Below are 24,392 nucleotides of genomic sequence, written 5' to 3' on the forward strand. Positions count from 1 at the left end.
TGTTTGTGCCAATCTGCAAGATTTATGCTTCTCATCGTGAGGGGTCAGGCGTGATGATGGGGGGCATTTCAGGTTCCAGAAGGATTCAGGCCTCTTTCGGACCCTGACAAAGTCCCTTCCAGTGTCTTGTGCCCGTGGCGACGGTGTGGCCTCCACGGACGGACGACTGCACCCCCGGAGAGGAGAGTAGCTCGAACGGCCAAGCAGACACTTGGCAGGGCTCAGATTTCCTGGACCGGATGGCGGGCCCTCGCCCGGAGGCCCGCGCAGCTCTGGCGGGCACAGGATGCGCGGTCCGGCGCGCGCATCCCGGGCATCCGCCCGCGCTCGGCCCCCGGCGCAGCTGCCGCAGATCCGCCCGGGCCGCCGCCTCCCGGGTGCCTGGAAACGGCAGGAATCCCGGTCCGGGCCTCAAGTCCTCCCCCTGCAGGGGCCGCGGGGCGGAGTCGCCCACCTGTCATCCGAGACGCCCCACGTGGGCCAGCTGGGGTGGGGGGCGGGGGTGGAAGGGGAGAGAAAAGGCAGAGGCGGCGAGGGAGGCAGAGCGAGAGTGGGGAGGAGAGAGGAAGGGAGGAAAGGGGAGGAGGCAAGAAGGCAGCTTTCGCAAGCTGCGCACAGAGGGAGCGAAGAGTCGAAGGAAGAATAAAGTGGATCCAAGGCATCCAGAGAGGAACAGGTAAGAAGGGACAGGTAAACAGAAGGCAAGTGCTGAGCTAGAGAGAGCGAAGAAAGGAGAAGAGGCAGGAGCGAGGAAGGGCCTGCGGGTGAGGACGGAGGTAAGATGAACGTAGAGCTGAAGGAGAAAGATTCGAGAGTGAGGAGGACTGGGGGTCCTTCAAGGAGGGGCCAGGGAGAACCCGGGGCCGCCGCGCCTTTAAGGTTGCTTAGGCAACGGCTCTGGCCAGAGCGAGGCACATTGACGTCAGCAGCCGAGCGCTGATTGGCTGCGGCCGGGTTGTTTCCGGTGGAGCCGCCGCGGAGCCGCTATCGCAGAGTGGAGCAGGGCTGGGAGGGAAGTGCTGAGGGAGCTCAGCAAGCCGCAGACTCGCACTCGCAGTCCCGCGCCCTTGGCCGCCCGTCCCCAGGTAAGTGGGGTCGACGAGGGGCCCCGGCGCGGCGAGCTTCGCCGCCTCGCCGCCCGTTTGGGGGAGCTGGACCGATCCAAGATGGCGTCACGGGGAGCGACCTGCAGGGGGACGGCCGCACCCCCTACCCCTCCCCGGCGCCCGCAGGCCCCTCTCCGCAGGCCTCGCGCCTCGGGCCGCGCCCCCGACCCCTCTCCTGCACCTCCGAGGCCCCCGGGCCGCGGGAGCGTCCGCGCCAGTGCGGGGTCCCCGGCCGCCCCGCCCCCCACGCCCGCGCGCTCCCCCCGCGGCCCCCGCGCCCCGCCGCCCCCGGCCCCCGCGCCCCGCGGCCGGCTCGCTCGCTCGCGTCCTCCGCGGGGCAGCAGCTCGCTGTGCCCGGAGTCGGCCGCCGTGGCCGTCGGCGTTTGCGGCCGGGCTCGAGACCCGGCGGCCCCGGTTTTCCGCGCTCCGTCTCCTCGCCGGGTCCCGCACTCGCGTTGCCTCCTTCCCGGCGTGACCCCACCCCGGAGGAGTTCAGCCTGACTCCTCCGTTTCCCTTTGTCCCTGGTCACCGCCCGGCCGTTCCCGAGTTCTTTCCGCTGAGGCCGCCTCGCCGCCCCTGTGGCCTTCCGGCTGCGGCGGGGTGCGGGTCTGCCTCCCCGCGCGTGGCGGGGCCGTCACTCTGGCCCGCGTGGACGGCACCGCGCGTCCGTCCTCGCGAAAGGAGACGGTGACTGGTAGCCCCGCCGGCTCGGCTCGGCGCCGGTGGGATGTCCCGGAGACGGCCCCCAGGCTCGGGCTTGGCCGAGGCAAGGGAGCCCGCACTCGCTCCACGTGCCCCCGGGGGGGGGGGGTCCTGGCTTCCTGGGGGCAGTCTGCGTCCGCCAGACTCTCCGGGGTTTTCCGTGTTGCCTGGCGTGTCAGCCATTTGACACTGAATTTTATCGCCACCCGAATTCCCAAAAGAAAGAATCTGTGTGATTTCTACAGGGTAGAGACAGTTCTTTGAAAACGTTCAAGTGTTAAATGACTTTGAGGAGGAGCAGCCCAAGTGTTGGGCTCTTAAGACTAAGTACAGAGTCCATCGGGGTATATATTCGACTGGAGAATCTTACGGCCCTGAAATCCGGACAGTCAGGGCTTCTGCATGGTGACTGCGTAATCTTGGGGGCGTCTTGGGGGGTCTTGTGTAATACGTTACTTTGTTTCCAACAAAAAGAAACAGTTTCACCTCTCAGACCCAGTGCTCTCATTTCTACCCACCAGGGGCTGACCTTGGAATGATTTCTCTGGTCAATTGAATATGTGTGTTGATGTTCCTGAAATATACCTGCGTGTTGTGAAGCATGCAGGATGTGGTTTATCATTGTTCTTGGCAGTCTTCAGTGTCATCTGAAATGTAGAAAGTTTTACTGAAGGAGAGTCTTCGTTCTTATGATCGACATGGAAAAGTGGCTGGTATAAATCCGTTCTCAAGTGAATGACTTTCTTTAGTGTGTATTTCCGAAGTAGCAGCACGGTTCTTTTCCCGTGTCCTCTAATGTATGTCGTCAGGTAGCTGCGCACTTTCTCGTGATCTGTTAATCCAGTCTTTATTGACCCTTAGGAAAGTTGTCGAAACGACATACCGAGTAACAGGGCAGCACTTTAACTCTTTATTGTAGCGTTTCTTTTACAGTTTCATTTCAGTGGTTTGTGTGCATTATATTTAGAAAAGCCTGATTAGTATTAATTTCAGTTGCAGAGTGAAGGGGACCTCCTTTTTTACTTTTAATCTTAATTGTTTAGTAATTAGGAGTTAGAAGGAAAACAGTTTATGACTATTGTTAAATTACTAAGGTTTTATTCCAGTGTAAGGTTAGCTGCACATTGTTCTCTATTTTACTTCACATCAAGGTAGTTTGAACCCTTTAAAATTCATTAAATGTAATTTGTTATTGAATCTTCATGTAAGCTTAAAACTTAACATATTTTAATACTTTCCTATCCAGATGAAAAAAATGTTTTGACATTTTCCTGTCCAATTCTTTTATAGTTTACTTGGTAACCTTTTTTTTTTTCTTCTATTAAGGGTTTTCCCTCTTACCAATGAGTAAGTGTTATAATTAAGGGCTGGAATCTGCTAAAAGAGTCTGGAATAAAAGGTTGCTTTTAAGATTCATCTGAGGTTCCTTTTGTGCTTTAAAAATGCTTAATTATGCTAGTAGTTGGCTAATCAGATCCCTTGCTCCACTGGTTTGCTGGGTGACATTAGGACAGCCCCTGGGACAGGAGTTCCGTGTAGGGAATGTTAGAGGTTCTTCTTTGTGCTTACTTGCTTTCACTTAGGGCCTACTCCTGTGCCGGTGTAATTCTCTGTCCTGTTTACCATTTACACACTTCCCACGTCATCATGGTTTCTTTTACAGAGGGAGAACAGAATGAAATTCCCTAAGGGCCTGACCCCTCGGCAGCCTCCCTCTGCAGCCTCGCTCGGCAGGGATAGTAGCTCATACTTCCTCCCTGGAGCTGAGGTTGTTGGCTTCTTATTGTTGCTGCCTACAGAGACTAGATCCTGCCTCTGCAACTGAATGAAACACTTCCTTGGAAGAATGCTAGTTCTGTACGGCTTAGTCCCTAGCCCCCACCTCCCTTTAAAAAAACATCTACTTAGGAAAAAAAATCCTTGTGAATCAGTCCTAATGAATTTGTTAAGTCAAAGGCCGAATTGGCATTTGCTCTTTGTAAATAGTTTACATTAGCATATGTTTTTTCCTCGTAGAGAACCATGGCGTCTGGCAGCACTGCCGCCAGCGAGGAGGAGCGCAGCCTCCGGGAATGTGAGCTGTACGTGCAGAAGCACAACATTCAGGCCCTGCTGAAAGATTCTATTGTGCAGTTGTGCACCGCCCGGCCCGAGAGACCCATGGCATTCCTCAGGGAATACTTTGAGAGGCTGGAGAAGGTAAAAATAAGTGTGGGAGATGACGAGATGACCCTGACAACTGTTCAGTGTAATGCTGTAAAATGTCACTAATTTGTAGCTTTTGGAAGAAAAGGAATTCTGACCAAATAAGTCTAAAATAGAATTTGAAAAAAGAAATACAGTTAAGGCATTTGTAGTGATTTTTAACTTTGTAATCACAGTTTATCAGAAAATAAACCTGTGTGCAAAGTTTACTTGACCAACAAAAGGTTTTGAAACCTGTAACTGTTTTGATTGATACATAAAACTGGCTAAAATAAACTGATTACAAGTGATCAGATACAGTTGAGCAGTAGTAGTAACAGCATTTGTGTAAAATGAAAAATTCTGTAGTACTTGAAAGCAGGTAATGCTTTTCTCTTCAGCAAAGCAACTAAACTTAACACTTAACTTACCCCAGCCTTTTGAAACCAAGGTAGTGAAACGTTTTAGTCTAGCTTGTGACTGATGTATCAGAAACCGAATGAGTGAAGTCCATTTTATTGTAGAGAATATCTCAGATGAATTGACTATAGAGCAGAGATCAAGGTTGATGGTTGTCAAAATTGGATTTACAGTTTTGGTCAGGATTTGTTTCTTTTTGAAGAAAGTTAATCCAGTTTTTAGTCTTTGTTTTTTCAGTTTTTATTCTTTTGTTCATCCTTATTGTGAGTATGTCAGTGTGACATGTGGTATACGTTTTTCTAAGCCAAAGGATAATTTTGCATCAAGGACAATGCTTTAATTCTATTCCCTCAACAAATGATGAATGAGAAAGTCTGGATTGCTAAATGTTGTGAGTAGTTTGATTTGCTTTTGTAAATCAGTGAAATAAATTCAGAGGTTTTCTTATGCATATTGAAGTTTTGATGTGGTTTATAATGATTATGAACCAATTAAGCATTCCTTAGGTATATGATCATTATCTAATTGCATAAAGGAAATATTTGTAATATATCCCATTGGTTTGGACAGTTTCTTAATCAGCACAGCTTATTAGTAAAATCATCTGTTTATACTAAGATTTTAAAATATTTGGGTAGCTCGGTGGTCAGGCATCTTAACAATAACAACAACCAGCTCTATGAATGTAGCCGTGCTGTCTCGGAATTGTAGTAGGAAGTCTGGTTTTCTCTTTTTTAAGCAATTTCCAAATAGTGAAATACGTTAGAGCCAGGATGCTAGGGACATTTTTGTTTTGAGATAAAGTATGTTCCTGGAGATCTAGTTCTGAAATGGGTCATTGTAAGGTGATCCCTCTTCTGTTTGGACGGCAATAGAAACCATTAAATGAGGAGATGAAGTTGGTGAGACATTAAGTGTGTGTCTTTTTTTTAATTTTTTTATTTTATTGGGGAATATGTGTTTCTCTAGGGCTCATCAGCTCCAAGTAGTTGTCTTTCAGTCTTGTTGTGGAAGCTCAGCAGCAGCTCGTTGTCTTCAATTTAGTTGTGGCGGGCACAGCTCACTGTCTTACGTGGGAATCGAACTGGCAACCCTGTTGTTCAGAGCTCGCGCTCTAAACAACTGAGCCGTCCAGCCGCCCCTAAGAGTGTCTTTTTATAGGGAATGTTGAATGTGTGGTGCTAATTTCAAGGCCTGTGCTTGCCATTGCATTGTTTAAGCACGCCCCAAGGGGGAAAGCAAGAAATCATTAGTTTCTTTGCAGATGGAATTGTCAGATTTAATATGTGTTGGCTTCTTTTAATAAAAGTCACAGCTTTTCCTATAGTACAAGGGTCTTTGTTCACTTGCATGCATTCCTTTAGCCAGGGTTGAATATAGATATGGGAACTTTGAAGTAGCTAGATTTTCAGCTTTTAGACAGGTCTTTAGTCTGTTGGTTAGGGTAGGTTTATATGTTTCAAAATACAGTCACATTCTTGTCTTTTCCTTCCTTGTGTTAACCAGGGGTCATGTTTCTGGCCTCCTCAGCTTCTCAGTGCTTCAGAAATTCTCGCAGTTGGTCTGTTGAACTCTTTTACTTCAGGCCATCATCTGGAATTTGAGTCCTCTTTTATGTGTATATTTATTAGAACCTTGCCTGTCGGATAGAGGAGAGGAATTTTAATAGCTACAACCATTGAGTGTCTCCTTTGTGCCAGGTACTGTGTGAAGCACTTTACGTACATACATACTCGTTATTTCAGACATGTGAGGTCACTGATTATTTTACAGAGGTAGCAGCTACAACTAAGAAATTAAGTAACTTGGCTGTCCATGGTCGTGCAGTGTAATAGTTAGCTTTTGTTGCGGCAGCATACAGCCCTCACACTTCAGTGACTTACTACAAAAGACCTTCCTTAGTTCCTAGTCATATGCAGCTCTTCTGGGCTCAGCCCATCTTGTTTTCTTCACTGCACAGTGTCGAGTTCTGGGCTGAGTAGAAGGAGCAGCCACTATAGAGAGCATGCTGTTGTCAAGGCAGAGAGGGGACAGAAGCCCCAGAGGGCAGCGCCAAACCATACAAACCACATGTGGTGTGGACCTTCACTTACATTCCACGGCCAAGCCCCACGTCAGTCGGTGGGAAGTGTACTTCACCCACAGGGAAGGATGGAATGGGAAGGGCTGGGAGGGAACAGATCATTGTTAAAGTATATTTAGTGGTGGGGACCGAATCGGACCTGAAAACATTAGAACATTCAAATACATGATAGTGATGGAAGGAGATAGGATTTGGGTGGTGAACACATAATGCAACAAATGTACAGATGAGGTGTTAGAGAATTGTACACTTGAAACCCATGTAATTTTATTAACCAAAGTCACCCCAGTTAAAAAAAAAACACAAATTAGAACATAATGTTACTCACCAGTAGGTAGCTTGGGAAGGTTTATTTTTTGTGGGGGGGATTGTTTTAATATATGAAAGAAGTGAAGAGGGATGAGACTGATAGAATGATAAGACTAAGAAAAAGGATATAAAAATATATCAATACATATTAGAAATCAATCTCAATGGCTCTGAGTCATTAAGGTGAAGTGATAATCTGATTGCTGTTAAAGAATCCATGAAACATTCTTAAAATCAAAATGCTTTTGGTACTCCAAAATTATCTTAAAAATTCAGTTAGAATACAGTTCCAAATGAGATGTTACTTGTGAAATTTTTAATGCCTTTTTTGAAATTCCAATGACACATTTTGGGGGTAGAATTTGTGTTTTCATGTGTACTCTTAAACTTGAAACTTTGGAGGAGACTGGAGTTGTTTTTTTTTAATTTATTGGGGTGACAATGGTTAGTGAAATTACATAGATTTCAGGTGTACAATTCTGTATTACATCATCTGTAAATCCCATTGTGTGTTCACCACCCAGAGTCAGTTCTCCTTCCATCACCATATATTTGATCCCCCTTACCCTCATCTCTCACCCTCACCCCCTTACCTTCTGGTAACCACTAAACTATTGTCTGTGTCTATGAGTTCTTGTTTCTCATTTGTTTGTCTTGTTCTTTTTTGTTTTTGGTTTAGAGACTTGAGTTTTATAGTTCTGTGTTAATAGGGAATTGGGAAAACCTTACTGGTTATTGCGATTACCAGAATGAAAATGGAGTTTTCTAAAAAATTTGTTGCATATTCACATACGTTCAGAATTTTGCAGGTACAAATGAGTGTAACAGTAAAACATCTCCGTCCCACTCGGTTGGTTGTGTTCCTTGAATGCATCCAGCATTCCATAGGTAGTAGTATATGGGCATTTACAGACAAATTCATATATAAAATAGCTTTCTAGTCTTTTCCAACACGTGTTTGGCATTCCATTGTGTGGGTATAGTATAATTAATTAAATACTTCATTGATGACCAATTTGGTTGTTTCCAGTGTTCTATGGTACAATGACTAACTTTGTATATGTATCTTATATGCATATCTTAGAATAAATTTCTAGACGTGGAATTACTGGATTATTTGGTTAAGAAGTAAATGCATCTGTAATCAAACATACAAATATTCTAAAGCTATTTTTATTACGTTTTTCCCATTTTTCTAATTGAAAATTAGAAAATCCAGAGAAGTGAGAAAAAGCAAACCCCTCCCTCCACAATAAAATAAAATAAAATAAAATAAAAGTCAAGCATGATTCTACTAATAGAAATTAACACTATTACTACCATGATGGTAATTGTTCTGGACCTTTTTTGCTGCATGTATGTAGTTCTTTTATTTGTCTTGATGCCAGAAGCAGTGTTGAGTACCATACGAGAGAGAAAAAAAGAAGGCATGTCCTTAGTTTCATTTTTATCAAAAAATTTTCTGAAATAAATGCTGATAAGTTAATTTTGAATTTCAAAGATGCTTTAGAAAAATAATGGAGAATGAGTCAAGAAAGTAGTGAATAACACATTCTTGTTTTTTTATTATTATTTTACGTCAGGCATAACTCGTTCTTTACTGCAGAGCTGAGAAGAATTTCTTTTTAAAGGCTCTAGATTTGAAAAATAATAATGTTAAATAGTTCATCTCAGTTTTTATATGAATTGGTTTAACAAGAAGTTTTTAAAAGAAGGTAAACTTTTTTTTTGGCTCAACATCAAGTGTAAATGCTGATAATAAAGAATGGTTCTTGTTAAATCTGATCTTACTAAAAATTCTTGGTTACCAACACATCATGTCATTGTTTGTTTCTGACTCCAGCTAGAAATGAATTCCATGGGCTCAGGAATCCTCTTACTGGTTTTTATATTTTCCTTGCCTAACGTAGATTTGACATGCATGTCAAGGGATTGTTATTGAATTAATGAAATAACCCAGTAATGTAGACGTCCTTGGATCACTGCTGTGCTTAGATACCATTCCTTTTTGGGGGAGGGGGTTTCATGTTATCCGCAGCAGCACACAAAAACCCTCATTCCTCAAGATTTTGTTTAGCCGTTAATTGCTCTTGTGTGTATTACAAATCGTTGTTATCAATGTATTACTATAATGAGTATCCAATTTTTTACTTGATTGTTACATGTCCTTGTAATAATTAAAGCCTTTTGTTCATTAATAAGTATAGCATCTCTTATCATTTGAGAAACAGTATAACAGTCTATGTCAGTTTCTTATCAAACTCGAGTCCATTTTTTCCCAATTAAAATTGGCCTTTCCCCTTAACTTTCACATTGGTAATAGAGGAAGAGATTTGAAATTATTGAGGTGGATGGACTCTCATTGGAATATGAGAATACCAACTTTACATTCGGAAAGATCTCATTTTATAAACTTATAATTATTTTCAGGAAGAGGCAAAACAGATTCAGAACCTGCAGAAAGTAAGCACTCGTGGAGATTCGAGGGAGGATGAAATCTCTCCTCCTCCCCCCAACCCGGTGGTGAAAGGCCGGAGGCGCCGCGGAGCCATCAGCGCCGAAGTCTACACGGAGGAAGATGCTGCATCCTATGTTCGAAAGGTAACTGATGTGTACACACGGGCCAGTGCTCTCGGGGCCCACTGGACGTCCTCGGTGCTTGGGACGAATGCACGCCAGGTTCTGAATAGTAAAACACAAACAGGATGGACCGTGCGCCATCCTGCACGGGTCTTGGGTACTGGGGAACAGTACGGACAGTGATTATAAAGCAGTGACTGATTGTATTTAGGGACTTTCTTTTCCGTGTCATTGTTTTGCTGTAGAAGCAGGCAGTACTCCTTTTTCTCTTGAATCATGGTGTCAATTTTTTGACATCCTGTAATTCATGTTGTGGCTTATTTAACCCTTTTATCTTAGAAATTTCATTCATCTTAATCGGCTCATCCTTAGAACCTGCTTGTTATTTCCAGTTGTGCTGTTAACCTGAAGGGGGAAGAGAATTGTCTTGGCAACAGGCTTGTGAAGCTAATTAGTATATGATTACAGTTTAAAAAATGACTAATTACCATAAAATGTTTACTTTTGCCTCAGAATAATGACCTTGGTCAAGGTGTTTTTGGTTTGTTTTTTCGGTTTTTATCTGGGAACAAATACCAGCCTTTAAATACCTACCAGTCTGGCTCTAGGAAAGGTGATTAATTAATCAATATTTGTTTTGTACTTTCTGGATCAAAGGTAGTACAAGTGCGTTATGTTGAAAATATTTAACTCAAAGCAGTCTTGTTTAAATGCCATAATGTAGCTTGACATTTAAGTGAAATGCAGGTTACAAGCATGAAATGTTTTTGGTTTATGGAATTGTCATTTGACCTTCTATTCTTTTCTAGGTTATACCAAAAGATTATAAGACAATGGCTGCTTTAGCCAAGGCCATTGAAAAGAATGTGCTGTTTTCACATCTTGATGATAATGAGAGAAGGTAGGTACAGGTTCTTTGATACACCATTTCCCAGTTTGGCTGTGGTCCCAAACTAGTCTCATCAGTGTTGCAGGTTTCAAGGCTTACTGTTCACTTGATGGCAATATGGGCTGAATATCTGGGAGCTTTAATTTTAAGGTTAATGTTTGAAATCCATAGAAGAGGCACATGGAATTTAACACGAGGCCTTTTATTCCTTGCAGTGATATTTTTGATGCCATGTTTCCAGTTTCCTTTATTGCTGGAGAAACTGTTATTCAGCAAGGTAAGAGCTGTTGCCTTCATGACCTGCAGTATTATTCTAGGAGACGTGATGAAACTAGGATTTTTCAAAATTGAAGTTTGTTTTCCTTTTTTAGTCTACCCTTTTCTTTCTTTTATACCACTTCTTTTATACTTCTTTTATGCTTCTTTTATACTTTTATACTTCTTTCATACTACTGGATTTTATACTATTTGTTTTTTAAATTAACACTGAGCTAAAATGCACACTTTCCCTAAGGGACTAGTATTTCCCTAGTATCTGATACAATTTTGTTGATAGTAACTGTTAAAGGAAATTCCTACATTTTTATATTGAATGTTGTGTGGCGTTTCAGAACTGTATATATCTCATATACCCTTTATATTGATTGTTACCTACTCATACAATAAAGTAGGAAATAAGCAAAACACTTGCATTCTTCATCATGTAGCTCATCCGTTTGTGAGGTTTTATGCCTTCTAATGATTCTTACCTTTTTGCCCACATATACTGTGTTTCCCCTGAAAGTAAGACCGGGTCTTATATTCAGTTTTCCAAAAGATGTATTGGGGCTTATGTTCAGGGGATGTCATCCTGAAAAATCAAGCTAGGGCTTATTTTCCGGTTAGCTTTCATTTTCGAGGAAACATGGTACTAACATGGATCTAATCTTTTTGGTATTCCCTGCCTTTTTTCCTTACTCCTTAATCTTATATTTTCATGGGTCTTGATAATCCATATATTTATTTTCCTATTTGTGACAATGTGAGATTTTTGTTACTTATTTGGGTTTTATTTTGTTGTTATAAATCATAGGCAGTTAATATTTTTGTACACATATATAGTCCTTTTTAGTTATTTTTCAGAGATACTCTTTGTGAGATGACCGAAAATTTGATCAATTTTATGACTTGAAATATATTGCTGAACTTTTTTCCCTGAAAGATTGTGTAAATTTATAACACACTTTTCTCTTACAGCGCCACTATAAAATAAGTGTTATTTTACATTAACTTGATAGTTTCTATTTGTATTTCTTTAATTTGTAAAATGCTTTTAACTTTTTTACTGTCCTTTAGGTGACGAAGGGGATAACTTCTATGTGATTGATCAAGGAGAGATGGATGTAAGTTTTAACAGGAGCAAAAATATGTTGACAATTTTAAGTTCATGTATTGATATTTACTTCTAAGAGTTTCTGAAGGGCTATTACAGCCCTTTTATGTCAAATTCTGTCAGTACGCTGTGAAAAATATTTTAATGACAAAGTCTTTAAAGGTAATTTCTTTAGCTTGACATGCAGTTCAGGACTTCGGCATGCGTGCTGTGGAGTAAGATGGATGTAAGGGGGAGTCTGGAGCCAGTCGTCAGCTATGAGACTTGGTACCAGTTTCTTGATTCTATAGGTTTGGTTAACATGAAATGGGGATAGTGATAGTGTTGCTCCCCGGATTATTAGACGGGTCAGTGCCTCATGCAAGTAAACTGCTTATTAGCGCAGGAGTGTTCAGCCCGGCACTCTTACCTGTATGTTTGTCATCCGTGCTTAGCTCACCGTCTTGCTGTGATCGTCCCCACGCAGTACCTTTGTCTTACCAGGTAATTAAACCAGGGCAATCACAGACACTCTGAACTTACTGAACTCATTGTCAGAAGTCAACTATTTTGCTCTGCTGTGTACTGAAAGCACAATATGTTCTATTTTAAAACAAAGTTCAGGTTTTTCACTTCTGAAGGAGGTTTTAATACTGAGGTGTTTGTATATGTAGACAAAACAGTTCTTTGTCATTTGCACTTTAGGTCTATGTCAACAATGAATGGGCGACCAGTGTTGGGGAAGGAGGGAGTTTTGGAGAACTTGCTTTGATTTATGGAACACCTAGAGCGGCCACTGTCAAAGCCAAGACAAATGTGAAGTTGTGGGGCATTGACCGAGACAGCTATAGAAGAATCCTTATGGTAAGACACCAGGGTTTCGGGGGTGTGATGTAGAATGCCGTCTAAGGTTATAACTAATGTTTACAGTGAATAATTGAATAGTAACACCAAATGAAAATGAATGCGTTGCATTGAGCCCAATTTAGCATCCTTTATTGTACCATTTGAAACATTGATCTTTTAGAACAAAAGTTGGGCCAGAAATAACATGGGAAACAAATGTGGTGTGTACGGAATGGTCAGCTCACGTTTGGGACTGTCCATTGGCCGGTAGATGCGTCTTCACTTACGGAATCTTTACGCGTCACAGATAGTCTGATAGATGCTGCTGCTAAGTGCATACAGTTACGTAAGGCCATTCATGAGTTACCAGCTTCCCTAACAGAAAGTGCGTTATCAGTAATGCAAATGTTACAGCCCCTGTCTCCAAACAAATAAATAAAATAATAAAACCACTGGAACTTTCTGCTGAGATAGTCAGACATTTTGAGAACTCTGTGACAAATTTATAGAGCAGCTTTGGGTGTTTAAATCCCAGCTAATGGCATTTGTCATCTTGAAGAATGGTTTTCTAAATTTGTACACTGCTTGTTTGGCTATTTGACAATATGCAGTTGGACGCACTTTGAAAATTTTCTGTATTTGGGGGATGAATGGAGATACATACGTACATATATACATACTTATAAGTATATAAGTACATGAATTGCCAAGGCAATTTACTGTGTAAAGAATGTTTATTGTAGAGGGCTGTGTTTCTCCCTTTTCCTCCCAGATATATTTAACAAACTTTGCAGATAAGACAACTTGGTTAAGTTTGGGGATGTGGCAGTTTTTTGGGGGGTGGGGCGTGGGCTCTAAGTGGTAACAGTTTTATTTCTGTACTTCCATGGAGGATTGGGGCTGTGAGGAAGGAGCCTGGGCTGGAAATATATTTAGCTATAGTGACATACAAGTATATTACTTGGTTGTTTTTTTGGAGAACTTATCATTTGTTTTTTTGGCATTTCACTAATTGGTGGTACTGAGAACTATCTTTGGTCATACATCTGACGTTCCTTTTAGGAGCAAGTGATTAAGAGCTTTCTATTGAGCTAAACAGAGGGCCTTCCCCTCTTCAACATGAAGAAAAATACTCATGTATTAAGCAGCAGCAGCAGCAGCAAACTGTGACTTTTTTTAATTTACTTGAAACTTTATTATTTCACAGCATTATATGATAATTACACATTTTCACATGACGTTTGTTAAACTTTTATTTATAGGGAAGCACTCTGAGAAAGCGGAAGATGTATGAGGAGTTCCTTAGTAAAGTTTCCATTTTAGGTGAGTTTTGGAAGATTGCATGGAAAATTATTAAATTGAAGTGTTAGCGATATTTAAGCAGAACCTGTTGTATTTCATAAAAACTGCTCTAGTTATCAATTCTGTTTTTGCTGATAGTAATGCAAACACATGGAATACAGAGTTGAAGTTGGACTAAGAAGTAATTTTGAAGTGTGTTTAATTTGCTAGTATGTCACTAACCTCTTAATTAGAAATGATTGGACCAGGGAAAAGCCTTCTGGAATTTCATGCTCCTCATTTCTCCTGGAGAGACAAAAAGGCTAAAAGTGTTCCTCTTAGGACAGTGGACTTCCACAGTTATTCATTCCTCCTGGGGCTTCTGTCTCTGTTGCTCCATCAGTGAGTTTATTGGCTAAGGAAAGTATTTCCAAGAATGCATTTCCTCTGTAGAAAGACTAGGTGTCGTATATTGGCTTTCTCTGAAAAACTGCTAGAAGTTTTGTGGAGATTTTGGAGATAAATGTATTTTTACAACCTGTTCTTCATTGAGATGAGAGAAGGTGATTTTTGTAAGGTAAAATGTCTTCTGCCATTGTTTTGTTACAGTGAATTGATTCTCCGCCCCCCCTTTTTTTGTCCTTTCTTTGAAATGGTTACATTTTCTTAGTGTATTGGGTTTAGTTTGGCCTTTGAGAACTAAAGTTATTTTCTAGTTCTTGTTGGTTTCATAAATTAATTCAACTGAGGATTTAAATAGATATTTTCTGTGAACCTCTGGAATAATATGGATGATGACACTTTTACTTTTGGCTCCTGTAATTACAGGTTTGATTTGCATTGATGGCAGTCTTTAGGAATACTTAACGATTACATTTTTAAATTTCTTTACCATTGGGTGCAGTTAGTGTAAATTAACCTGGTCACTGGGGATGCTGAAGTAAAGATCTCAGGGTTATCTGTAAGGAATAGGGGGATCTTGCTGAGACTAGAGGTCATTGAAGACAGGTGCCATGTTTAACTTGAGACACGACTAGAGTATTGAATAGGCATAGCTATTTGGTTGAGTCTCTTTCTACTTTTTGCTTGGAAATTTTTAGCAATACCAAATAATGCAGAGGAATTCTTTTGATTCTTGCTTTTCAGAATCTCTGGACAAGTGGGAACGTCTGACAGTAGCTGATGCCTTGGAACCGGTCCAGTTTGAGGATGGGCAGAAGATTGTGGTGCAAGGAGAGCCAGGGGACGAGTTCTTCATTATTTTAGAGGTGAAGAACTCTACATTTAATACGTTAAGAAGTTGTACGCTCTATGAGAGAAAAAAGGGGTTACCTCTGATTCACACCTTAGATTTAAAGAATGGCTGACAGTTTTATTTAAAAATTGCGTTTCACTTTGAAATGCTGTTATTTGGTTTCCCTTCAGACCACCACATTTTAAATGAGTTGGAATCAGAATTGTGGATGGGTTGGTTTTTCATAAAGTAATAGCCAGATTCTGACCCACTCAAAATTAATCCTCATGTAAGCTAAGCAAACCATTTAGCATAGCAAACTGATAATTCTGCATCATCTTTCTTAAAATCTTGTTTGGGCCATTTGGCACCCGAGGATCAAAGGCAAGTATTCAAATTCTAAAAGTTACTATGTTTCATATTTTCACAATCCATGGAAATATACAGCAGATGCTTTTGACTGCCAAGTAAATCCAAAACGATTTTCTATGAATGTGGCTCAGTAGGTGGTAATGTGTTTTATTTTAACCTGAGGTTGAGGGACTGTCTGTAAAGGGCCCAATGGGACGTATTTTAGGCTTTGCGAGCCTGAGGTTTCTGTTGTGAAGACTCACCTCTGTGTCATAGTGCAGAAGCAGCTGTAGACACTATGTGAATGATTGGGAGTGGTGGGCCTGTAAAATTTACGTTTAAAAGCAGGTGTCAGATGCCAAGCTTGGGCTCTGTGCTCCCAGCTGCAGTCACTACTAACCTGAGTCTGAACTCTTCAAGTACCTTTGCCTGATGAGATGGTCCCTCGCAGGGGCTGCTGGGTAAATAGGAATCAAAGCTCATGCAGTGACTCTTAAGCCAGCTTTTAGATGAACACAGAATTTGAAATAACCACAGAATCCTTTTTTGTTTTTGGCAAAGCTATTAAAATTGCGTAGGATATTTAAAATGACACCCTGGATTTGAAAGTATTTGTTTTGCTTTTTGGTGATTTTATTATAGGGCTCAGCTGCTGTGCTGCAACGTAGGTCAGAAAACGAAGAGTTTGTTGAAGTGGGAAGATTGGGGCCTTCTGATTATTTTGGTATGTAGATTTCCTCACAATACATACATAGTTTCTTTAAGTCACCTTTCAGTGTGATACCGTCTTTCATAATTTGTCTTTTCTTCTCCTGAATGTAATTTTTTAATTGTGGTCTTTTTTGCCTCTCAGAGAAGTGGTGTGAGATTTTGACCTTAACTCAGTTAATAATTAAGTTATCGATTGTCTCATACCTATCAGGTTTTCTTTGTAAGTGCAGATGTGGTGTGTGACCTGTACTAAGTTATTGGGAGAAACATAGTTGTTTCCTCACTTTCTCAGAAGTGCGCCTTGAAGAAAATGTTCCCCATAGAAGTTAGCCGCCTCTTATCCTTCTTGTTTTCCTCCTCCAGGTGAAATAGCACTGCTGATGAATCGTCCTCGTGCTGCCACCGTGGTGGCTCGTGGCCCTTTGAAGTGCGTTAAGCTGGACCGACCTAGATTTGAACGTGTCCTCGGCCCATGCTCAGATATCCTCAAACGAAACATCCAGCAGTACAACAGTTTTGTGTCACTGTCTGTCTGAAGTCTGCCTCCTGTGCCTCCCTTTTCTTCTCCCCCCAGTCCATGCTTCACTCTCGCAGATGCTTTATTTCCCCTATTGGCAGCGCCACGTGGCCACTGGCATCGCCGCTTCTTGTCTGTTTATATTAAAAGTTGCTTTTATTGCACCGTTTTTAATTTGGAGCATTAACTGAATGCTCATACACAGTGAAATAAATAGAAGGAGTTTTACGGAGACTTTGCTGTTATGCTTCTCTTTGTGCAGTTAGTACTCAGCGTGGGCAGTCCTGCCACGCCTTCTGGGGAGGGCAGACCCCTGCACCAGATGAATTACCAGAGTAACGATGTAACAGTGCAAGATTGTTTTTTAAGTGATGTAATTTTCTAGTTATAAGCATATTTTAGACTGGCCACATATGCTGTGTTTCTTTAGAATAAGTGATTTCTCATTAAGTTCTAAGAATTAGGAAAAATGGATATAAAAGAGTCTTAGAAAGATATCTGCCTGTATTTAAACTAGATTAAGGGTGGGAAAATGCCCATTTTTGCTAATTATCAGATAGATATGATCTGTTCCATTTTTTTTTTCTTTTTAACCAGAATTTTTGTTTGTCAGGCTAATTTGCCTAGTATCGTTTGATGTTTTTTTTCTCTAGTTCTGAAATACATTTAGGTGTGGCTATCTACACCTGCCTTTTGAGTTTGAAACTAAATCATAGGCTGCATATATTGGGTATGATTTAACTACATCTGCCTCAGCTCACAGATCCTGATTAGACCTTTATCCAGCTCAGCTCGTGCCAAATGATCATCAGATGCTGAATTGAGAGTGAGAATTTGAGGTCTCCACTCTCGATTCTTAACTTAGAGCTTTTGGTTGATTCACATCTTTCAGTTGACTCCAGGATAATCTTCTGTGCTCGTTAAATGCTGATTCCAGAAGACTGGATTTGATGAGAATAGATAGAATAGATGGAACAAATGTCCTGTGGAGGTGATGTTACAAAAGGGATAAATAAAGGCAGGGTGGACAGGGTTCAGTGTTGGGAACTTTGCCCCACTCACTTCACTGGGGCAAGAGATTTGGGGAGATGTTTTTTACTTTGGTTTGACCTTTTCCCTCCTTTTTACATCCGCTAGAATTTATGGGGGGGGGTTGGGGTGGGGTGGATGTGTCTGTGTTGTTTCAAATTGGTCTAAAAGGCCATCCTGCTGAACAGTTCTGCTTTCCTATTTAGCATTTATTTCTCTGACAAATTTTTTTTTTTAAGAAAACTTGTGTTTTGAGTCTTAACTGTATTTCAGTATTTTCCAGCCTTATCAACTTTATGTTACATTTTTCCATGTGCACCAATGGTACCTAACGGTTCATTTTTATTGTTTTTTAAAACAAAGTCTCACAGTTCCATAACGTAGGCACTTTTGTTTTCATTGTGATTTATATATAATGTAGGGTTATGTTTGGGAGTGATTGCAAGCATTTTTCCATCTGTATGCAACTGACTCTGATTATTAATCTCTTTTTCTAACCTTTCCCAGGTAATTTGAATTGATCATGGTAGATTTTTTTTTCATAGATTTGAACAATTTTTAGGTTGTTACTAAGTTTGGAGTTTTACATTTTAGTGTGGGATAGAAAGCTACCCTATTACAAATTTTTTATTTTCCCAAATTATATTAAATGAGGGTTTTCTGATCTATACTTTGTGTTTAGCTACCTTTTTATATTTAAAAAATTAAAAATAAAACTTCTGTTATTAGCTTGATTTGATCTTTGTTTAAATGCCAAAACTGTACTTCAGTGAATTATCTAGAATGCCATAAATTTGCACAGTTTCATATATGTATAGTATAATCATGTTCATGTATATTTAGATACATATAATGCTTCTGAAATGAGTTTTGCTCTTAAATAATTTGGCTTGCTGTTTACTCCCCTTTGTAGTTTTTAATCTAAGAAATTTAAAGTCTAAATTTAAAAATTATCACATCTAAAGCTTTATCTTTGTGCAATCTGAATATATGTGAGAAATCATGATTGGCGTAATTTGTCTTAGTTAATATTCAGGGCTTTAGAAGTCGTGATTTCTGGGTGTGGTAAGTGATTCTCTGCGGTCTACTGCTCTAGAAAGTAGAGATGGCCAAAGGACCATTTTGTTTGTATTATGTCCTGGTTACTAGTCTGATTATACCGTGTGTGCTAATATACTCTATTCTTTTTGTTATAGGTTGTCTTAATAGTAGGTCAAGTAATAAAAAAGATGAAATAATTTAAATTCTTAAATGAATCAGTTTTTCTTCTCTTTCTCCTTCTCTTCTCCCCCTCCCCCAGAATCTCCTAATCTGGTGGGCAAGAATGAAAATCAAGCCAGTTATGGGATTGGTGTTTTGAAAAGAGTCATATGTTTGTTTTCAATGGTTTCCAAGTCAGTTTGTCAAAGAATGCATCTTGCTTAAAAGGATAATGGAGATACAACAGATGTGTTTACTGAGTTATAAAAGGAAAAGGTTAAATCAGAAGCTGAAGATTTCCTTTTTATTGAAGACAGATTGGTTCTCTGGCCTTGGAACTTTCCCAGACTTAATGGGGAAACATTTCGGAATCAGTAAACTTTTTGGTTTAAATTTAATATATTCACTTAGATATTTAGGTGTGCCTATATATTTTGCATGTATAAAATGTTATTTCTGATATCTATTCCTCAGATTTCAGAGAAGTGAGATGATTAAGTTGTACTCATTAATATATTGGTATTAATTTCTTGACATCCAGTGAAACTGGAGATAACGTTATATTCTAGAACATCCTTTAATTTGTACTGCTTTGTAACACATGCACCCTGTTAATGATTTAGTAATCCATTCCCTCAACTCACTGGAGTGGGAACCATTAGAGTTACAACAGAATATAACTAAAGAAAATTTTCCTAGGTTGATTGTACTGGTTACAGTTTAATCCTCCCTCTAATACATTGGCTCATATAGAATTGTTTTTTAATGACTTACAAGTAAATATTGACGGTTCAAAATTGAAGTAGCATGATGTCAGTTTTCTTAATCCTGTGTTATCTCCAACTACAAATTAATAACTGAACCCTTTTTTATTTTCATGAGGCCCTGGCAGTGTATTTCTTTCTAGATAGGTAAAACAACCTTGTGAAGCATTTGATACGTTCCCCCAAGATAGCTATCACAATAGGAGATAGGGGAATTGAAAAGGGGAATCTTGAATCTCTCTTCTTACCCTAGGGGACTTTCACATAGAAATCAGTATTTGTGTACATACAAAAAGCTAGAACTTGTCTATTGACCTAAGTTCAGAGCTATGACTTCATCCTGATTCCTCTTGTATTCTGCTGTGAGTCAACCAAAACCACTAACGAGTGTAGTCTTTTCATTTTGTGTAAGTTCTGCCAATGTACCTTGAGTAGCTTTGTGATATTAAAAGTCACCACTAGATGGAGAGCTTTTTTCTCATCTTTGTTGATCTGAAAATGAATTACAGTTGAGTCTCATTGTTCACGGATACTGTATTTGCGAATTTGCCCACTTGCTAAAATTTATTTGTAACCCCAACGTCAATACTCGCAGGCCTTTCACAGTCATTCCCGGACGTGAGAGGAATGGTGACGGATTTGGGTCTCGGGACCTGCATGTGCCAGCTCAGGTCAGACAAGGCGGCGCTCTGCCTTTTGTTTCAGCTTACACTGTAATCAGACGTCCTTTTCACCATCTATTTAGGGCCACTGTTTCAGAGGTGTGTGCGTTCTGTTGGTGGTTTCGCTGTTTGAAACGGCCCCCTAGTATAATGCTGAAGTGCTGGCCAGCATTCCTAAGGGCAAGAAGCCTGTGATGCGCCTTTTGGAGAAAATATGTGTATTAAACAAGCTTCTTTCAGGCAAGACTTATGGTGCTGTTGGCCACGAGTTCAGTGTCAATGAATCAGCAGCATATGTTAAACAAGGTGCCTTCAACACACCTTAACACACATAAGACAAGATTATATATTGGTTGGTTGACAGAATGTAAGCAGCGGCTCCCAGGGACCTAAACCCTGTATTTCCTCTAGGAGCAAATAGTTCAGTGTCCATTAATTGAGTGTCTGTGGTGATTTGATAGACCATAAAACTACCATGGAAAAGAGAATCAACTATTTTTTATAGTCTTCAAACTCCTGACTTTCGGAAAGGCTCTGATGAATTCCTTCGAACACCTGTCTCCACCAGGTCACGTGCTGTAGAATTCCTTTCCAGTTTTTAGTTTGCTGTCAGTAGTAACACGAACATTTTTTACATAGAGACAGGAAAGTCTTTATGTCAAGGAAAGTTGAACAATGGTTCAAAATGAACTTGATAATTCTTAGAGCCTTGTTTTCTGCTGTTTTCGACAATAGTCTTAATTTTGTTATTAGTGAAAAAAATAATGGAATGCTTAAGGTAAGTGAATAATTAGGTATCTAGGTACTCTACATATTATGGTCAGACTCAATTCTATTTCTCTTAGTTTGTAAAGTACACCAAAACTTGGATTATAGGCCATTTGAAAGCCAGTCTGTTGTCATTGAAAAGGCTCCGTCTGAGATGGAGCTGTCGCTTACGTTTCTGATGCTCTGTGACTTGGAAGTCGCAGACGCTGTGCTAGTCTTTGAATGTCTTTGGCTGACTGCTTTTCTCTCTTCTGTGTGTAATTCCCCGGTCCCTCCGGCAAAGGGAAATACTGGCTGGAAGTAGCAGAAACAGTTCACGACGGGGAATCCTGAGCTGCCGTAGCGTCACCTCAGGACTGGGTGTCTCTGCGATTAAGGTTTCTCTATTAAAGGGTCACACTTCTTTTTTAAGCAAACAAAGATAACTTCAAATGTACTGTTGGGTGTCAGTATTACAGCGGAAAGAACACTTTGGAATAGGTTTTAGTCATTAAGTTGGGTGCTTTTCGTTCATCAGCATTATTTCTCTTCTGTGTACATCGGAGTAGGGGATTCTGGCTGTGTCTGGGAGGGTTGGAAAGCTGTGTGTTGGTTCTCACATGTGGTGAGAGCTCAGTGAAAGGTAGTGATGTTGTCATGGAGACATAGGGTTCATGGGCAGTGTACCAGTGATGTGGGGTGCCAGGATGGGTCAGAAACACCCGTTTGTCTTGTTGGGGCTGCCTTCGGACACACAGCGGAAGTCGGGTGACAGATGTAGTTCTCGACCTTGTACCGTCTAGTGACAGCTTTTTTCTACCCCCTCACACTTGAGCCTCTGGCCTGTATCAGAAAAGTTGATCGAATAAAATCAGGAATTTTTACTTGTTGACTGATTATAGAATGAACCCTTTCCTGTCATTTGTGTTTTTAGTCATGAGTTGTGGAATAAGAAACAGCCTCCTACTGAGTTTTCGGTGTCAGCAGGTCAGTAGGGAGAAGGTCGGGGAGACAGGGAGTCCCCGATACGTTCACTAGTGAGGGAAAGGAAACTTGATGTGGTTCTTTTTGAGCAAGCAGCTGGGGGGAGGGGCATCTAGCGTGCTGGACTTCCAGGTGGCCCCCTGCTCCTCGTGGGGGGCAGGTGGGGGACAGCGCCTGGACCCACGGGAAAGGATTGTGCTTGGTGAGCTGTGCGAGGCCCTGGCTTTTCCCCTCCCTTAGTCCAGGCCCATTCCTGCGAGGCCCATTCCTGTCCTGTCCCACCTTCAAGCCCACCCTTGTTTCCCTTCATTAAAACTCCGTGTTGTTCCTGGTGCTAATTTTGACATATTTCATGTTATTTCAGTTGGTATTTAGATCAGATTGGAACAGCCCTTTTCTGGATATTCTGAGCAAATCCCTAAGTTATTTTTACCTCCCTTAATAACGTCTCGTAGAAAGTAACTTTAGGGGACTGGTCTGTAGTGATTATTGTCTTCAGGTTGGGCCGCAGGGCCTGCAGTATGAGTACAAAGTGTGAAGTCTGCTTTGCCCAACTTGGAGAATTACCGGTTTTCAACTTTCTTGTCTGTTTGTGATACGTCAGATGTTTTATCTGGATTGGGAATTATCCTTGTAGATACAATAAGGACCTGGAGGTCAGGTACGTGTCCACTTGATGTCCTTTTATTTGTAACAGTTAATATTCTCAGGAACAAGGCTTCCAAACCTTTCAAGCCTGACCGGTATCCCGATTTCCCAGTGGGCTCAGGAGATGGTCTGTGCCCTTGGTGAAGCAGTACTTTCTGGGCAAGAGGGAGCCATGGCAGCTCACTGGAGAAGCAGTGCACCAAGGAAGAAAGTTTGTGAATCCCACTTTGGCTCTTTCAGTGTTATCCCAATGCCCTCCCTGCTTCCTGAGCTCACAACCCAGGACCACCAGCAGTGACAGGCATGTCCGGAAGCAGTGGGCTGCACTCAAGTGTCCACACTGCCGGCTCCAGGTGTAGTTTCTGAAGTTGGCCTCGTCCTGCCCCTAACTTGTCCAGTTAGCCTGGCCAGAGTCGGGGGCTGACTGTCCTGCTGGGCCATTGGCTACGACACTCTGCTCCCCGTGGGCCTCTATGCACCCCTCTACTGTCCTTAGGATGATTTGGAGTCTCCGATCCAGGGCAAGGAGGTGGGGCTCTGTGAGGATGGGGGTGAGCTGGTCCTCTAGCAGCGACTCCCTCATCATGTCACTGAGTCTGTAGTCAGCGTGGGCCAGCAGCTGCAGGTGCAAAAGTGTTTTCTTTTTTATCCTGGAAGGACAAAGTCATAGGAACCCAGTAAGTAAGTGTAAAGAAAATAACTTGCCTGAACTTCTTTCCCCACGAGAAGCTGTTACAGCTGTTGTTCTGAGAGCCTCTTTCCCCAGTGTCTTCCCAACCACATTTGAATGAAAACCAGGTAAAAAAGGAATGATTAAAAGATGACCCAGTATTCAGCAGTCCTTCCCCAGTTGCCTTTGGGTCAAAGGCCTCCCAAGTCATCGATAGTGTTGATAATTGTAATGTCACACAGTGATGCTGGACCATACGCATCTTACTTGGCCTAGGGAATCAAAACGGAAGTAATAACTTTTCAAGGAGAGTTAAAGCTACAAGAGAAGTTTCTTGTAGGTGAAACGATGAAGTTTGCCATCCGAAAAGCCCTAGGTACTGCTATTCTCCAAGTGTGTCAGATTCCCAAATCAGAGGGAAGAAATTGGGGTGGGACCCATCTTGACTTTGAAGATTTTGATTACTTTTGGTGCAGAAATTGGACTCAGATGTAAGCAGTTTCATTTTCTGACTTTTGTTAGACAACTACTGCCTACCCTACCCAAGAGGAGAGGAAAGGGTGGCAACGAGGGAAGCTTGTGTGAACGCAAGAGGTGGGTAAAGAAAATTCAGGCTCCGTTCTGAGTGTTCCAGCTGAAAACGAATGCGATGGTTTGGTTAGGTGTGACATATACTCCTAACCAGCTCTGGATATTGTCGCTGGGCAGCTGGGCAATTTCGCAAGCTTGGCTGAGACCCAGGAGGTACGGAAGTAGATTTGAAATTCTAGAGAAATGGTAGCCAGGCAAAGGTCTCAGTACTTCTTTCAATCTGACATGGGTTTATGGAACTTTAAACAGGATTTGACTTAAAACTCGTAGATGGTGAGCACGTAGTAATATTTATAAGCTTATATGAGCTCTGGGCGAAGCAGAGGTCTGATGAGGCACATCAAAGACAGGCTCTGCCAAAGGGGGTGGTTATTATCCGAGCGGGCTAAAGATTAAAGTTGGTGATTGAAAGGTTTAAAAAAAAAAAAAAGTAGATCCTAATTCATCCCATGCTGAAAGATGAAAGAATCTGAGAAGTCTTTGGGGGAAAATTCTGTTGTTGGTACTTCCTCTCATTCTGTCCACCCATGTC

At 41.5% G+C, this 24,392-nt stretch overlaps 2 protein-coding genes across 4 annotated transcripts in view; one reads left to right on the forward strand and one right to left on the reverse strand.

The window, feature by feature from the left end:
• The first annotated feature begins 281 nt into the window (after nt 1–281).
• Nucleotides 282–19,596, forward strand: PRKAR1A (protein kinase cAMP-dependent type I regulatory subunit alpha). Of its 2 annotated transcripts, none has more exons than XM_081029388.1 (11): nt 282–676; nt 3,826–4,008; nt 9,236–9,406; nt 10,195–10,286; nt 10,490–10,551; nt 11,610–11,656; nt 12,331–12,489; nt 13,734–13,794; nt 14,899–15,020; nt 15,980–16,061; nt 16,412–19,596. In XM_081029388.1, the coding sequence occupies exons 2-11, from the start codon at nt 3,832–3,834 to the stop codon at nt 16,582–16,584; spliced, it is 1,146 nt and encodes a 381-aa protein (XP_080885514.1). In that variant the 5' UTR covers nt 282–676; nt 3,826–3,831; the 3' UTR covers nt 16,585–19,596. The 2 variants fall into 2 exon arrangements, with proteins under 2 accessions (XP_080885514.1, XP_080885513.1); XM_081029387.1 differs by having other exon boundaries at nt 337–1,085.
• Nucleotides 19,597–19,725: 129 nt separating this feature from the next.
• FAM20A (FAM20A golgi associated secretory pathway pseudokinase) overlaps nt 19,726–24,392 on the reverse strand; it is a 44,198-nt gene continuing 39,531 nt past the window's right edge. For both annotated transcript variants that reach the window (XM_081029384.1, XM_081029385.1), the window contains exon 11: nt 19,726–23,249. In XM_081029384.1, the coding sequence (XP_080885510.1) occupies nt 22,985–23,249 (265 nt within the window). In that variant the 3' untranslated portion in view covers nt 19,726–22,984. The remainder of the gene's footprint in view (nt 23,250–24,392) is intronic.

This window comes from Rhinolophus hipposideros (genome assembly GCF_964194185.1).
Source record: "Rhinolophus hipposideros genome assembly, chromosome: 20".
Taxonomy (NCBI): Eukaryota; Metazoa; Chordata; class Mammalia; order Chiroptera; family Rhinolophidae; genus Rhinolophus; species Rhinolophus hipposideros.